The 14,011-nt window shown below is 44.6% G+C and overlaps 1 protein-coding gene across 4 annotated transcripts in view; it reads left to right on the plus strand.

The window, feature by feature from the left end:
• The window catches only part of NCKAP1L (NCK associated protein 1 like), a 43,759-nt gene that overhangs the window by 13,877 nt on the left and 15,871 nt on the right, over positions 1-14,011 (plus strand). For all 4 annotated transcript variants that reach the window (XM_022571972.2, XM_022571973.2, XM_022571974.2 and 1 more), the window contains 12 exons: positions 1,123-1,179; positions 1,472-1,568; positions 1,985-2,094; positions 2,266-2,398; positions 2,829-2,910; positions 3,091-3,149; positions 3,366-3,511; positions 5,783-5,915; positions 6,205-6,324; positions 8,523-8,668; positions 8,977-9,108; positions 12,361-12,579. In XM_022571972.2, coding sequence (XP_022427680.1) covers positions 1,123-1,179; positions 1,472-1,568; positions 1,985-2,094; positions 2,266-2,398; positions 2,829-2,910; positions 3,091-3,149; positions 3,366-3,511; positions 5,783-5,915; positions 6,205-6,324; positions 8,523-8,668; positions 8,977-9,108; positions 12,361-12,579 — 1,434 coding nt within the window. The remainder of the gene's footprint in view (positions 1-1,122; positions 1,180-1,471; positions 1,569-1,984; positions 2,095-2,265; positions 2,399-2,828; positions 2,911-3,090; positions 3,150-3,365; positions 3,512-5,782; positions 5,916-6,204; positions 6,325-8,522; positions 8,669-8,976; positions 9,109-12,360; positions 12,580-14,011) is intronic.

Here is a 14,011-nt window from a genome sequence, read left to right on the forward strand (position 1 = left end):
TGAAAAAAAGAAGTATGGTCAGGAGAGTCAAATGTTACGGAGAAACAAAGAACAATGAAAAGGCCATCTAACTTGGTGATTCAAAAGTTGACGGTGACCTAAGAGAGAGCAGTTTGTTTAGTGTCTAAGATCATATGGGCTTCAAGGGTCAGTGAAAGGTGAGGTGAAAAAGAGTAAAGGTGCCTCTCTGGAGGAGTTTGGTGGTGTGGGAGAATGAGCAAAGTTCAGTAGATTGTCAGGGTCAAGCGAGGGTCCTTTTAGAATAAGGGAGGCTTATTGGGAGAAGAGAATAAAACCAGTGGAGAGAGAGAGAGATTGAAGTGACAAAAGGGTAACTGATAAGGTTAAATTCTAAGAGGAGGTGGGTGGGAATGGGACCCAGGGGAGAGCTGGAGTAACTACTTTTTTTTAAAAATAAATTTATTTATTTATTTATTTTTGGCTGTGTTGGGTCTTCGTTTCTGTGCGAAGGCTTTCTTTAGTTGTGGCAAGCGGGGGCCACTCTTCATCGCGGCGCGCGGGCCTCTCACTGTCGCGGCCTCTCTTGTTGAGGAAGACAGGCTCCAGATGCGCAGGCTCAGTAGTTGTGGCTCACGGGCCTAGTTGCTCCGCGGCATGTGGGATCTTCCCAGACCAGGGCTTGAACCCGTGTCCCCTGCATTAGCAGGCAGATTCTCAACCACTGCACCACCAGGGAAGCCCTGGAGTAACTACTTTTACTTGAGAGCAGGGCCTGTGTCATATTTATGCACTGCTTCTTTGTATTTCCCTCAAACCTGAAAGAGTACTTCGGCTTGAAGGTGTCAAGGCAGGAGCACAGGACAAGAAATCTAGTCCCAGCTTTGCCATTAAAACCCTATGTGACCTTGGGCAAGTCAGTTTTCTTCCGCAGGTATTATTTTCTTTATCTGTAAAATAATGATGAGAACTAGATAATCTCTAAGCTCTATGAGTCTCTTGTTAATAGGTCAGGGTAAAAAGTAAGGTTTGGAAAGATCCTGATGGTGAAGGCTGCCCATGCCCCTTCAGGCTGTAGTTTGGAATCTCTGAGGACTGGGAATGTGGGACAAGGCCTTTAGCTGGTGGTATGGCCAACCCTTCTGTGTGTATGTCAATCCTCAGGTATGGCAAGCGAGTGGCAGACGTAAAGGAAAGCAAGGAACATGCGATTGCAAACAGGTAAAGGCAGGGAATGAGCTCTTCCAGAGGGGATGGCATAGGAATCTCTCCTGAGATTGTTCTCTCCTCTCCTTGTTCTCACCCAAGTTTCTGTACAGCCTTATTGTCTCAACCCAAGAACTTGCTGCTGCCCCACAGATTCTTGTGTTTCCTTTACCAGGTCTAACTGTGGCATTGACCCCTCCTCCTAGCTGACATCCCTTCCTAAATGCAGCTGTCTTCTGCATTGCCTTTGGAAGATTTTTAAGGGTGGGTGAGGCAATATTCTCTAGTTTCCACTTTCTTTCCTCAGTGGCCAGTTTCACTCTCAAAGGCGTCAATTTCTGCGGCTGGCTGTGAAGGAGCTGGAGACTGTGTTAACCGATGAACCAGGACTGCTGGGTCCCAAGGCAAGAGAAAGAAACGTTGGGGGGGGGGGACGATGTTCAATGATAAAAGACTCCTATGTGGGGGATGACTTGGCATTCATGAGTTTTTGCATTTCTGAGTTTTTTGTTCTGTTTGTGTATGTATATGCTGATTCCCTTGAATCTTCTTAGAGTACCCTAAAACTTCTTGTATCTCTTTTTTGGGCACTATCATAGTATATCATATATTATAGCTATTTGTGTACTTGTCTTATCCTCTATTTGACTGTGAACTAATTGAAGACAGTTTTTTGTGAGTCTCTGTGTTTAATATTGGATACCACTGTTGGTATGGTTACACAGTTGTTTCCATATGCACATTTTCATGATAGTTTTCTCTGTGCTTTGAAATCCGTTTTTAAAGTTGAAAATTCTCATAGTCCCTGTCCCCTCCTTAGGCCCTTTTTGCTTTCATGGCCCTGTCCTTCATTCGTGATGAGGTCACTTGGCTGGTTCGCCACACAGAAAATGTCACCAAGACGAAGACACCTGAGGACTACGCTGACTCGTTAGTACTTGGCATGGTTAAGCATCTTGACCTTAGATGGACTGGGAAAAGGGACGGGGGGACATCAAATGACCTCGGGAGGTCTCAGTTTCTGCCCTGTTGTTGCTGTCTTTGTCTCGGGTCACGTTTTCAGTCTCATACAGCTCTCTGTTCTCACCCTCGACTTTGTAGGAGCATTGCAGAACTGCTTTTCTTGTTGGAGGAGATCAGGGCTCTGGTCCGAAGACACATCAAGGTGATAGAGCAATACCACCTTCAGTACCTGGCCAGATTTGATGCTCTTGTGCTCAGTGACATCATTCAAGTATGTTTAATTGATGATACTTTGGAAATTTTGGGGTGATCCCTGGTCATTTTCCCCTGGGGGCCACCCTGGCTGAATCTCATGCTCTGTAGATTGTATGTCAAAAAGCCTGATTTAAAAAAAAAAAAAAAAAAAAAGCCTGATTTTCCCCTCTACGTTTGTTAAAATTTAAAAAAAGGACTAATAATCTTAGCAATTTTTTCCCCCAAGTGAGGCTGCACAGAAATAGGAGAGAAGAGTAAAAGGCAGTTGGGTGTTAGCATGGCAGGGAACTCAGGGAGTTTCCTCCGTGTCTTGTTTGGCTCTTTCTCTTTGTTTGTGGCACTTGGCAGCTCTTCCTACCTTCATACACTGACTGAGCCTTGTGGTCCTTGTTTCTCTCTTGGTGGAACTTATACCTCCTTGATGGTAACTCCACCTTCTCTTTTAGAACCTGTCTGTGTGTCCTGAGGAGGAGTCGATCATAATGTCCTCATTCGTCAATACTCTCTCCTCTCTGAATCTCAAGCAAGGTAACTGGAGGGAATTGGAGGAGGAAAAGTGAGGGCAAACATCTTTTTTTCTAGAAATATTGATCTCTTGAGCCAGGGAATAGCCAAGATGACTTTGAAGAGGACCTATTATACCATTCCATGCAGTTGGATAGAGGTGCTGTTTTATTATTTCCTTTTAAACTTCTGTCTTTCTTGCAGTTGATAATGGAGAAAAATTTGAATTTTCTGGATTGAGGCTGGACTGGTTCCGTCTACAGGTAGGTCTGTTTCTGTTAATGGTCCCCCATTCTCAAGGTTTTCTCTCCCTCACAATCCCTTCTCTTTCTAACTCCTAAGCTCTGCTGTATGGAATGATTCAACACTGAAAACTGCTGATTGGACAGGACAAATACCAGCCAAACTGTAGTCCCAAGGCTGGGAGTCTTTTTCATTTATCTTGTTTTTCTCCACCCTTTTCCGAACTCCAACCATAGGCGTATACCAGTGTGGCTAAGGCTCCCCTGCACCTGCACGAGAACCCTGACTTAGCCAAGGTGATGAACCTCATTGTCTTTCACTCTCAAATGCTGGACTCAGTAGAGAATATGCTGGTGGAAACTTCTGATTTATCTACTTTCTGGTATGTCCTGACTCAGAGCTCTTTATCAATTGACCCGATCTCTTGCCTGGCCTCTGTGGGGGACTCTGATTCCCCCAGATACACAGGAAAGGCTTGTTTTCTTTGAGATCTCTTTAAAGACGGATGCTCAAACTCCACAGCTTCTTCTTTCCAGCTTTTATCAAGTGGTAGGAATTTGAAGTTGATTCCCTTTTGTGTTGGCTTTCTTTAGGAAAGCCATTTGGACTTTACACAGCATTCTCTTCTCTGGGATAATTCATTGATTATCTTTTCCTCACGGTTATATGTGGAACCTCCGTCTTCTTTTTATTCTTGGGACATTGTGATTTAAAAGAGACATGGAAAACTTGGAAGTTTAGTGGAGAGGACTGGAAGTAATTGAGAGGGTTGGGGAACAGGGTCTTTAGAGAATGCAAATGAGTTTGTCTTCCTTGGGTATCATTCGGCCTTTACTAAGTGACCACTGTTGTTCATAACTCTACCCTTTGAGGGATCAAACACACAACACAATATGTTGGCTCTGCTCTCTGAATTCAGCATGAGTGGGGAGGTATAATACCCACATGTGAAAAGGACATCAACATAATAATGGCAAATGTGCATGATGTTGAGAGAATACAGGGCTGAGGAAAGATCAGCCTCATGAAATTAATCAGAGAAAGTTTTCTGGAGCCTGAGTGTCAAGTTTTGAGAGAGATGTGAATTAGTAATACTGAGGGACTTCTAAATCAGGGCCCAAATCATGCAGAGGTTCTGAGGGAGGAATAGCAAATTTTGTATAAGAAAAGGGAAGGAGGTATTATTGGGTTGGCCAAAAGGTTCCTTCGGTTTTTAACGTAAAAATGAAACACACATTTTTCATCTTCACCAAGAACTTTATTGAACAACGTATTAACCCTTTTGTTCCACTACCTTCTGCCATTTTTCAGGCAGCTTCATGATTCCATCTTCCCAAAACTTTTTATCTTTTTGCGCAAAGAACTGTTCCAGGTGCCTTTTACAGTCTTCCAGGGAATTGAAATTCTCTCCATGAAGAGAATTTTGTAAAGACTGAAATAAATGGAAATCTGAAGGTGCAATACTGCGGGTGGTTCAGAACTTCCCAGCCAAGCTATAACAGTTTTTGCCTGGTCATCGAAGAAACACGTGGTCTTGCGTTATCCTGATGGAAGATTATGTGTTTTCTGTTGACTAATTCCGGATGCTTTTCGTTGAGTGCTGCTTTCAGTTGATCTAACTGGGAGCAGTACTTGTTGGAATTAATCATTTGGTTTTCCGGAAGGAGCTCATAATAGAGGACCCTCTTCCAGTCCCACCATATGCACCTTCTTTCGATGAAGCCCGGCCTTTGGTGTGGTTGGTGGTGGTTCGTTTCGCTTGCCCCACGATCTCTTCCGTTCCACATTATTGTACAGTATCCACTTTTCATCGCTCTTCACAACTTGTTTTAAAAATGGAACTTTTTTAATGTTTAAGTAGAGAATCACATGTGGAAATATGGTCAAGGAGGTTTTTTTCTTGCTTAAGTTATGTGGAACCCAAACATCAAAGCGATTAATATAACCAAGCTGGTGCAAATGACTTTCAGCACTTGATTTGGATATTTTGAGTATGTCAGCTATCTCCCGCGTGGTATAACATTGATTGTTCTCAATTAATGTCTCAATTTGATCACTGTCAACTTCAACTGGTCTACCCGACCATGGAGCGTTGTCCAGCGAGAAATCTCCGGCACGAAACTTTGCAAATCACTTTTGACAACTTTGAGCAGCCACAGCACCTTCTCAATATACTGCACAAATCTTTTTCTGCGTTTCAGTTGCGTTTTTACCTTTCTTGAAATAATAAAGCATAATATGCCCAAAATGTTGCTTTTTTTCTCTCATCTTCAATACTAAAATGGCTACACAAAAATTCACCAATTTTGATAAGTTTTTTTTTAAAGGCATGCTGATATGACAGCTGTCACAATACAATCTAACAAAAGTTGTTTCGAATGAAGTTAAAGACAACTAAGTGCTACTAGAGCCATCTTACGGAAAAAAACCAGATGAACTTTTTGGCCAACCCAATACTAACCTGTCCTGGGATCCAGTAAAAATGTCTGAAAGGGTTGAGTTTCTTGGGTTCCCGTCTACCTTAAGGGTAGGGAAATTAAGGAGGGAGGGGTGAATATCAATAAATATTTGTGGAAAGAATGAATATTCTCTCTATCTCAAAGGGACCAGCTCCTAAACCCTGGTTGTAATTGTCCTTCCCCCTTTTCCGCAGCTTTCATCTTCGTACATTTGAGAAGATGTTTGCTATGACCCTGGAGGAACCTGCCATGTTGCGTTATGCCATTGCTTTTCCCCTGATTTGTGCTCACTTTGTCCACTGCACTCATGAGATGTGCCCAGAGGAGGTGAGTACCCTGATCTCCAAACCCTGTCATCTCTTTAATCACATCTCATTCTTATTCCCCCAAAACACAATTCCAAGAGTTGATTTTGGTCCCAGGAAGGGTACAAACATAGGTATCTGATGCAAGTCCCTAAATGTCTCAGCTTTATGTAGAATGTGTACTCTCTCTGGGTCTCATTTTCTTCTTCTGTGGGAGTGGGTGGCTCAGGCTGGGGCTCAGAACAGTATTATGAGGAAGAAGTGGTTGTCCTGGTGATGACAGTTTCTTCCTTGGGTCCTCTTTCCCAAAGTACCCCCACCTGAAGAACCATGGCCTTCATCACTGCAACTCCTTCCTGGAAGAGTTGGCCAAGCAGACCAGCAACTGTGTCCTGGAGGTCTGTGCTGAACAGCGAAACCTGAGTGAGCAGGTAGGCTCAGCCCTCTCTCTGTTTCAGTCTGCCCTCTGCAGTCCCTTGGTGCCTTCCCCTCTATCTACCTTTATCTTCTTCTCAAACACCAAGTTCTCTAACCCTTTCAGGTAGGGCTAGGGCTTTTGTGTACATGAGTTTATGGCAGGCTTCTTTTTTTAGTGTAGTCCCATCGGCAGCCTTTACTCCCTTGGGACTCAGTAGAGGTGTCTAAAAATACTCTAATTTGAACAGCTGCACTGCCACAAAGTCTGTGCTTTCATTTGAAGTGTTCCAAGAGATGAGTTAACTTTCTAATTTACTTCCCCTCCTCTCTCTGCCCTGTGTACACATACTTAGAACAGTGGCCCCAGATCACCTGTCTTGTCTCGCCTTTCTGTCCATCTGCACCCTAATCTGTAGCTATCTGAACATTTTCAGGCGCCTCCTCTGCGTTTATCCTCAGGGCTGCTTTTGTGTCTTTTTTTTTGAGGAGTCACCCTTCCTGATTTTATTAGTATTTTGAATTATGTTAATGGATTTGAATATTGAATCACTAATTCAACATACTTCACCATCATAGTGTTATTCTTCCCTTTGCTTCTGGATTCTGTTTGCTGATTTTCAGCTGGAAATTTCTGCTTTGCTTTTGTGTCTTTGTCTGTTGTTTTTCCCTCCCCTCCATTGACTGACTCATAGCACCAGGTCATGATTAGCTCAACCTAAGTTTATAGGAAATTTGAAAATGAAGAACTTGTTCCGCTGTTGTCCTGGATTCTTTCAGGTTTCCTAGACTACCCACCCTTCCTGGGTTTGAGTCAGGCTTTGTAGCAACTTTGGTAGGCGGGGAGTCAGGTTGTGTGCGTGTGTGTGCGTACGTGTGTGTGTGTGTGTGTACATATGCACAGTTATATTATTACTTAACCTTCCCATTTTCTCATATGTAAAATGGGGATAAAAATAGTTTCTTTTTTTTTTTTAATTTGTGGCTGTGTTGGGTCTTCGTTGCTATGTGTGGGCTTTCTCTAGTTGTGGTGAGCGGGGGCTACTCTTCGTTGCGGTTTGTGGGCTTCTCATTGTGGTGGCTTCTCTTGTTGCAGAGCACGGGCCCTAGAGTGCACAAGCTTCAGTAGTTGTGGCACGTGGGCTCTAAGGCATGTGGGCTTCAGTAGTTGTGGCGCACAGGCTCAGTAGTTGTGGCACACAGTCTCAGTAGTTGTGGCACACAGGCTTAGCTGCTCTGTGGCATGTGGGATCCTCCTGGACCAGGGATTGAACCCGTGTCCTCTGCATTGGCAGGAGGATTCTTAACCACTGTGCCACCAGGGAAGTCCAAAAATAGTTTCTTAAAAGAAGTATCATAAAGGTGAAATGAAATAGCATATGTTAAATATTTGGTATGCGATTCTCAATCGATGTTAGCTGCTATATTATTGGGTATTTATTGGGCACTAAGCCCTGTGCTGGGTTTTTGGGATGTTAGCTGCTATATTATTTGGTATTTATTGGGCACTAAGCCCTGTGCTGGGTTTTTGGGATGGGGTCCCAGAAGGAAAGGTACACAATTCCTGCCCTTGGGGAACGTCCCAATTTAAGGGAGAAAGGTGTACAAATACATGTTTGAAATAAATTTAAATAATTAATGCAAGGAAGATATGTAAACAAGTACAATTATGGGTATATTCATCGCTCAACTTGAATACCTACTACATACAAAGGACACAGTTAAACATATTTGCTCAGTGCTGTATCAAGGTTGACTAAAACATTATGTATTATTTTCACACACACCAAAACTTTTGCAAATGAGTATTGACCCCTTCAAAGTTATCATTTTGAATAAATAGTGATGTTGCCTTACTAATGGAGTTACGTTTTTGGAACTACTTTCAGAATCTACCACAGACAGCTTTGCATAGTTTCAAGGTTGACGCACCTTTGCCCATCAAGGTAGACTTGATTTTTTGGAGACAGTAGAAGCTTGGATTTTAAAAAAAACAAGTGTGACTATTAAGTAAGAAAACCAGTTTTCTCATGGCTGGTATCGTGCTCTAAGAGTAATTCCAAATGAAGAGATGTATGGAAGGAAAGAGAGGGAAAGGCAGAACGAGAAAAGAACAGACAATAAGGGAGGGACCTATTTATAACTGTTAGATGGATTACTCGGCAGATTTAGGAACGAATCTCATTTCTCCATTCACTTGTGTTTGTTTCTAAAGCTTCTACCTAAGCACTGTGCCACTACCATCAGCAAGGCCAAAAACAAGAAAACCATGAAGCAGAGGCAGACTCCAAGAAAAGGAGAGCCTGAGAGGGACAAACCAGGAGCTGAGAGTCACCGGAAGAACCGCAGCATTGTCACCAAGTGAGGACCTAGGCCTTAGAGGACCAGCAGGGCACTACCTCAAAGAAGGGAGAACAGGAAAGAGGGAAGGTGATGCAGCAAAAGAGTGCGGAAGTGGTGGTGGGGAATGACAGATATGGAAAAGCGCTTAAATATGAATTTTCTACTTTGCCTTTGAAGTCACCATCAATGTGTACTCTTCTAGGCTGAGTTTTTCCAGAAGATGAAAGGGGCCTGAGGGTCATGGGCCTGACAGATCCTCCCCAAATACTAGCAGGCAGTGCCAGACCTGTAATGGAGGCTCATTTTACTTTCTCAATTTTACTCAGCATGGACAAGCTACACCTAAACTTGACAGAATTGGCACTGACAATGAATCATGTACACAGCTTCTGTGTATTTGAACACACCATCTTCCCTTCTGAGTATCTCAGCAGCCATCTGGAGGCCAGACTCAACAGGTATCACTCTTTTGTTGTCTTCTGTTTGCTTAGTATGGTCGTTCTCAAAGCTGGGTTCCATTAGATCCATCTTGGTGGTCATTCTGATGCAGTCAATCTGGCATAGGTCCCAAGCATCTCTATTAAAAATAAATAAAAGAACCCAGACTTCCCTGGTGGCACAGTGGTTAAGAATCTGCCTGCCAATGCAGGGGACACGGGTTTGATCCCTGGTCTAGGAAGATCCCACATGCTGTGGAGCAACTAAGCCCATGAGCCACAACTACTGAGCCCGTGCTCTAGAGCCTGCGAGCCACGACTACTGAGCCCGTGTGCACAACTACTGAAGCCCGTGCGCCTAGTGCCCATGCTCTGCAACAAGAGAAGCCACCACAATGAGAAACCCATGCACTGCAACGAAGAGTAGCCCATGCTTGGCGCAACTAGGGAAAGCCCGCGCGCAGTAACGAAGACCCAACGCAGCCAAAAACAAACAAACAAATAAAAGAACCCCAAACCTTTATAGGTTTCTTTTTTTTTTTTAAGATTTATTTTATTATTTATTTATTTACTTATTTTATTTTTGGCTGCGTTGGGTCTTAGTTGCAGCATGCTGGATCTTCGCTGAGACGTGTGGGATCTTTCGTTGCAGCACGTGAGCTTCTCTCTAGTTGTGGCGTGCGGGCTCCAGGACACGTGGACTCCGTAGATGTGGCGTACGGGTTCCAGAGCGCATGGACTCTGTAGTTTGTGGCACACAGGCTCTCTAGTTGAGGCGCTCGAGCTTAGTAGTTGTGGTGCGCGGGCTTAGTTGCCCCACGACATGTGGGATCTTAGTTCCCTGACCAGGGATCGAACCCATGTCCCCTGAATTGTAAGGTGGATTCTTTACCACTGGACCACCAGGGAAGTCCCTCTATAGGTGGTTTTGTTGAACAACCAGAACTGGTCATCACTGGTTTAGTAGGGTGACTGGGGCCTTTGCAGTCAGCAGATCTGTGTTGATGCTGTTAGCTAAGACATCAGAGCAGGTTATCTAACTTGTTTGAGCCTTAATTTCCTACCCTATAGAGTAAGGATAATGATATTTACCTTATAATGAGAATTACCTGTAACTGAGAATTGGTAGAGAATTAAAGATAATAATGAGTGACATATATAGGCCTCAACAAAATAACTTCCCTTCCTTCCACTTTGCCTCTCATTCTGTTGCTCCCTGAAGCTGCAGGAACATTCCTTATATTCAAATTGGGCACTATAGTAGGCAAATTAGGGGAGTGAGGGGAAAAATTTTTTATGAATAATCTCCTAGTCTTCTGTGTTTCATTTTGCAATACGTAGTATATTTATTCATTCACTTAACAAGTATTTATTGAACATCTATTGTGTGTCATCAGTGTTCTCAAAGCTGTTAATACAGCAGTATACAAAAGAAATAAAGACTCCTGGCCACATAAAGCTTACCTTCTAGCGGGAGAGACAAGCAAAATAAGAATGTAGGATATATGGTAGATTAGAAAATAAGTGCTAAGCAGAAAGTTTAAAGCAGGAAAAGGAGATGGGAAGTGTGTAGTGGTGGCGGTGGTGAAATTTTACATAGGGTGGCCAGGGAAGGCCTGCTTGAGAAAGTGACATTTGAGTGAACTCCTGAAGGAATTGAGGAAGCCAAGTGGGTGACTATCTGGGGAAAGGACATTCTGGGCGGAGGAAACAGCAAGTGCGAAGGCTCTGAGGTGGGAACGTGCCTGGTATGTTCAGGGAACAAGGAGACCAGTATGAGCCAGGGGGAGACTGGTAGGACGTGAGGTCAGAGAGGCTGGAGGAGTGGCAGACTGACGGTTCAGGTGGCTCTGTGCCATCGTAAGGATTTTGGCTTTGATTCTGAGTGAGATGGGGAGCCTAGGCATGGTTTGAGCAGAGCAGGAACATGATTTCACTCAACATTTCAGTAGGTTCACTCTGTCTGCACTAGGGGGACCAAGGACAGGAGTAGGGAGAACAGTTAGGAGTCTGTGCCTTGACTGTAGGAGATGCAGGCTAATTTTTCAATTAGTTTTTTGCTTGGGTGACAGTAAAATTAGTTTGTTTTCATTCCATACACTTTAGCTATATGAAAGGAAGTGTCTCAGGTGCATATAAAATGTCAAGAAGATGACAATTTGATAATCATCCATGTGTAAACCTTCAGAAGCTGGCAATGGTTTCTAGGCCCTGGAGCAGCATGTCACTGGCATCATTGTTCCTAAAGCCTGGAAGTTGGCCTAAAGGTTTGGCCTCAATGAAAACTCTAAAATAAATTAGGCTTGCCTCCCATCTGTCCCTTCCGTAGTATTTTTCCTCAAGTGGTACCTCTTCTCTTTTCCTTTTCATCTGGGGAGTAGGCCCTCCTGTTCCCTTCCCCTCCCCTGCCATAAAGTTTTCCAAAAACACAGAACAAACAAAAACCGCCCAAACATCTGTGGCTTTAGGGAGAACCTGATGGACTCTTTCATACTGATGTGCAGATGACTGACAAAGGCTTGTGTTGGCAAAGTCTAATGTTCCTCTTTCCTCTACTGTTTACATTTAACAAGGAAGAAAGCCTCAGGCAGAGGACTGACTCTAATTGTGAATTCTCAGGTTCCTGGGGAAGGTATTTTGGAAGGGGCTGGGAGTCCAGTGAGGAGGGGTGTTCCTGGTGGGCCCCTAAAATAATACAGTGTGGACAGTTATTCTACCTTCTCTAAGGTTGGCTATAGATGTGTGCCAACCAAGTGTACCCTCTCTCCACCTGGCATCCCGTGGCCACTTGGGATTGCACTGCACTTCTAAGGATTTCTGGGTGTGGTTTTCCATTTCTGACAGTCATTGGAACTAATTCTTTCCGAGGAGAAAAGACAAATGCTGGCCCTGAGAATGCAGGAGGTTGTAAGCAAGCACGTACTGTTAGATGGCATTTGGGAGCCCAGGTCTTTTACCACCTGATTTAATTTCTCCAGAGGAGGCAGAAGAGCATGGTGATTGAGAATCAAATGTTATTTGATCCAGGTCCCAGCTTTGCCACTTGCTAGCTGTGTGGTCTTCACAGATGGCAAGTGGCTTACTATCTGTGTCTCAGTTTCTTCATCCGTAAAATGGGGATAATAATTGTACCTACCTTATTGGGTTGCTGTGAGATTTACATGAGATAATGCGTGTAGTTAGATCATAGTACAGCATGCAGAACACAGTATAAATGTGATAACTGTTACTATGTTTGTCATTATGATTGTGATTATGGTTTTTGTCACCTAGAGCCATTGTGTGGCTGGCTGGCTACAATGCCACAACCCAGGAGATCGCCAGGCCTTCTGAGCTCTTGGTAGGAGTCAAAGCGTACATCGGTTTCATAAAGTCACTGGCCCAGTTTTTGGGTGCAGATGTGTCCAGAGTCATCCGCAACGCGCTCCTGCAGCAGACGCAGCCACTGGACTCGTGTGGGGAACAGACTATCACCACTCTCTACACAAATTGGTCAGTGTTGCTTATCCTCTCTCGCTGCCTTGCTTCTTTGTTAGCGCTTTTTCCTTTATGCAGTAGGACCTCGGGACCAGGCATTTTAGCTCCTAGGGTCATAGACGCCCAAACAGAAGCTTGTTTCTGCCCGAGGACTGGAGCTGTAAGCTGGGGCAAACTCAGATCCCCTCTGTCCACCATGAGGTCTCTTTCTAAGCTTCCATGTAACATCCATTGATCTACTCTATAACAATTTGACCCTTTTCCTCTTAATCTGCCGTTCTTAACCTTCCTTTTCTGGATTCTTACTGTTTTCATTTCAAATGATCTCTCTTCCTCTTTCTGAAGTTCTTTTTTATTTCTCTCTTTGTCCAGTTTCTCCCCCTGGAGACCATTCTGTCTCACACCATCTCTCCGGAGCACTGCCTCCTTACCTCCCGACATGACCGTGTCGCGTCTAGTAGATTGTTCGTCATAGCGAAAGGGGCCTCCTCCCCCAGACTGGAGGAGGCAGGGGTCAGCAGTATTTCCTTTGAGGGTTAAGGATGGAGAGGAGCTGGATTCCTACCTCCCTAAGCCACTGGGTGGCGTTCTTAATCCAGTATCAGCTCGGCAGGAGCCCGCCCGGCTGCAAAGAACCCCCTGAGGAGGGAGAAAGACTGAGACAAGGTTTACAATAAAATGCCAACAGGGGCCTGGCAGGTAAGGTAGATGGGTGTTGTGGGCTAGGTGGGGACTTTGAGTAGCTGGAGAGGGCATGCCCCTCTGAAAGGCGACGGCCACCACTTAGCCCCACCTGATCGCTGCCCCACTAAATCCTTATTTTAATGTAAAATCTCTCAGCTTCAAAAACTTGACAACTGATTCAACTTAAAAGGGAAAAACCTCACGTTTGAGTGCTGGTTTTGACCTACCCGTGGTTAGCTTGTGACTTTTGTGAGACCTAGGCCCAGAGCTAGTGCCTGGGTGAGTGGCAGGCATTGCCACGCCCTCTGCTGACACTGGCTGGAGGCCTTCTCAGCTTGCCCAGAGGTCAGGAGGGCATATTTGGAGACTGGATGACAAGTGTTCACGGGGCCTCTCTCTGTCCAGGAGGTTTGACTTGAGACCTGCTTCCAGGGTCCTAGGCCCTTAGTCCAACCTCTCATTGGAGACGTTGAGGCTAAGTATATTTCAGAGGAGCCCAATTAGTAGGAATTTTTGTCTTGTCAGCTTAGGCTTGTCTCACCTGACAGAGGAAGGCCAAGGGTGAGGGGCATGCAGTAGCTGGTAAAGGTGGTAGGGCGTGCACACCATTGCGTCTGACAGCACCGCCAAATGCCCTGCAGATTAGAGGCAAAGCGGAACCACGCTACTGCCAGTTGTTTTTGAGCCAACAGCTTGGGGTGTTAATTAGAGTGTTGTACTGTCTTCTTTGAGTCTCTTCTCCCCACCCCAGCCTTTGGTGGAG

The sequence above is a fragment of the Delphinapterus leucas genome, chromosome 11, assembly GCF_059928025.1.
Source record: "Delphinapterus leucas isolate spDelLeu-1000000601 "Yukka" chromosome 11, BTC_Dleu_Yukka2, whole genome shotgun sequence".
Taxonomy (NCBI): domain Eukaryota; kingdom Metazoa; phylum Chordata; class Mammalia; order Artiodactyla; family Monodontidae; genus Delphinapterus; species Delphinapterus leucas.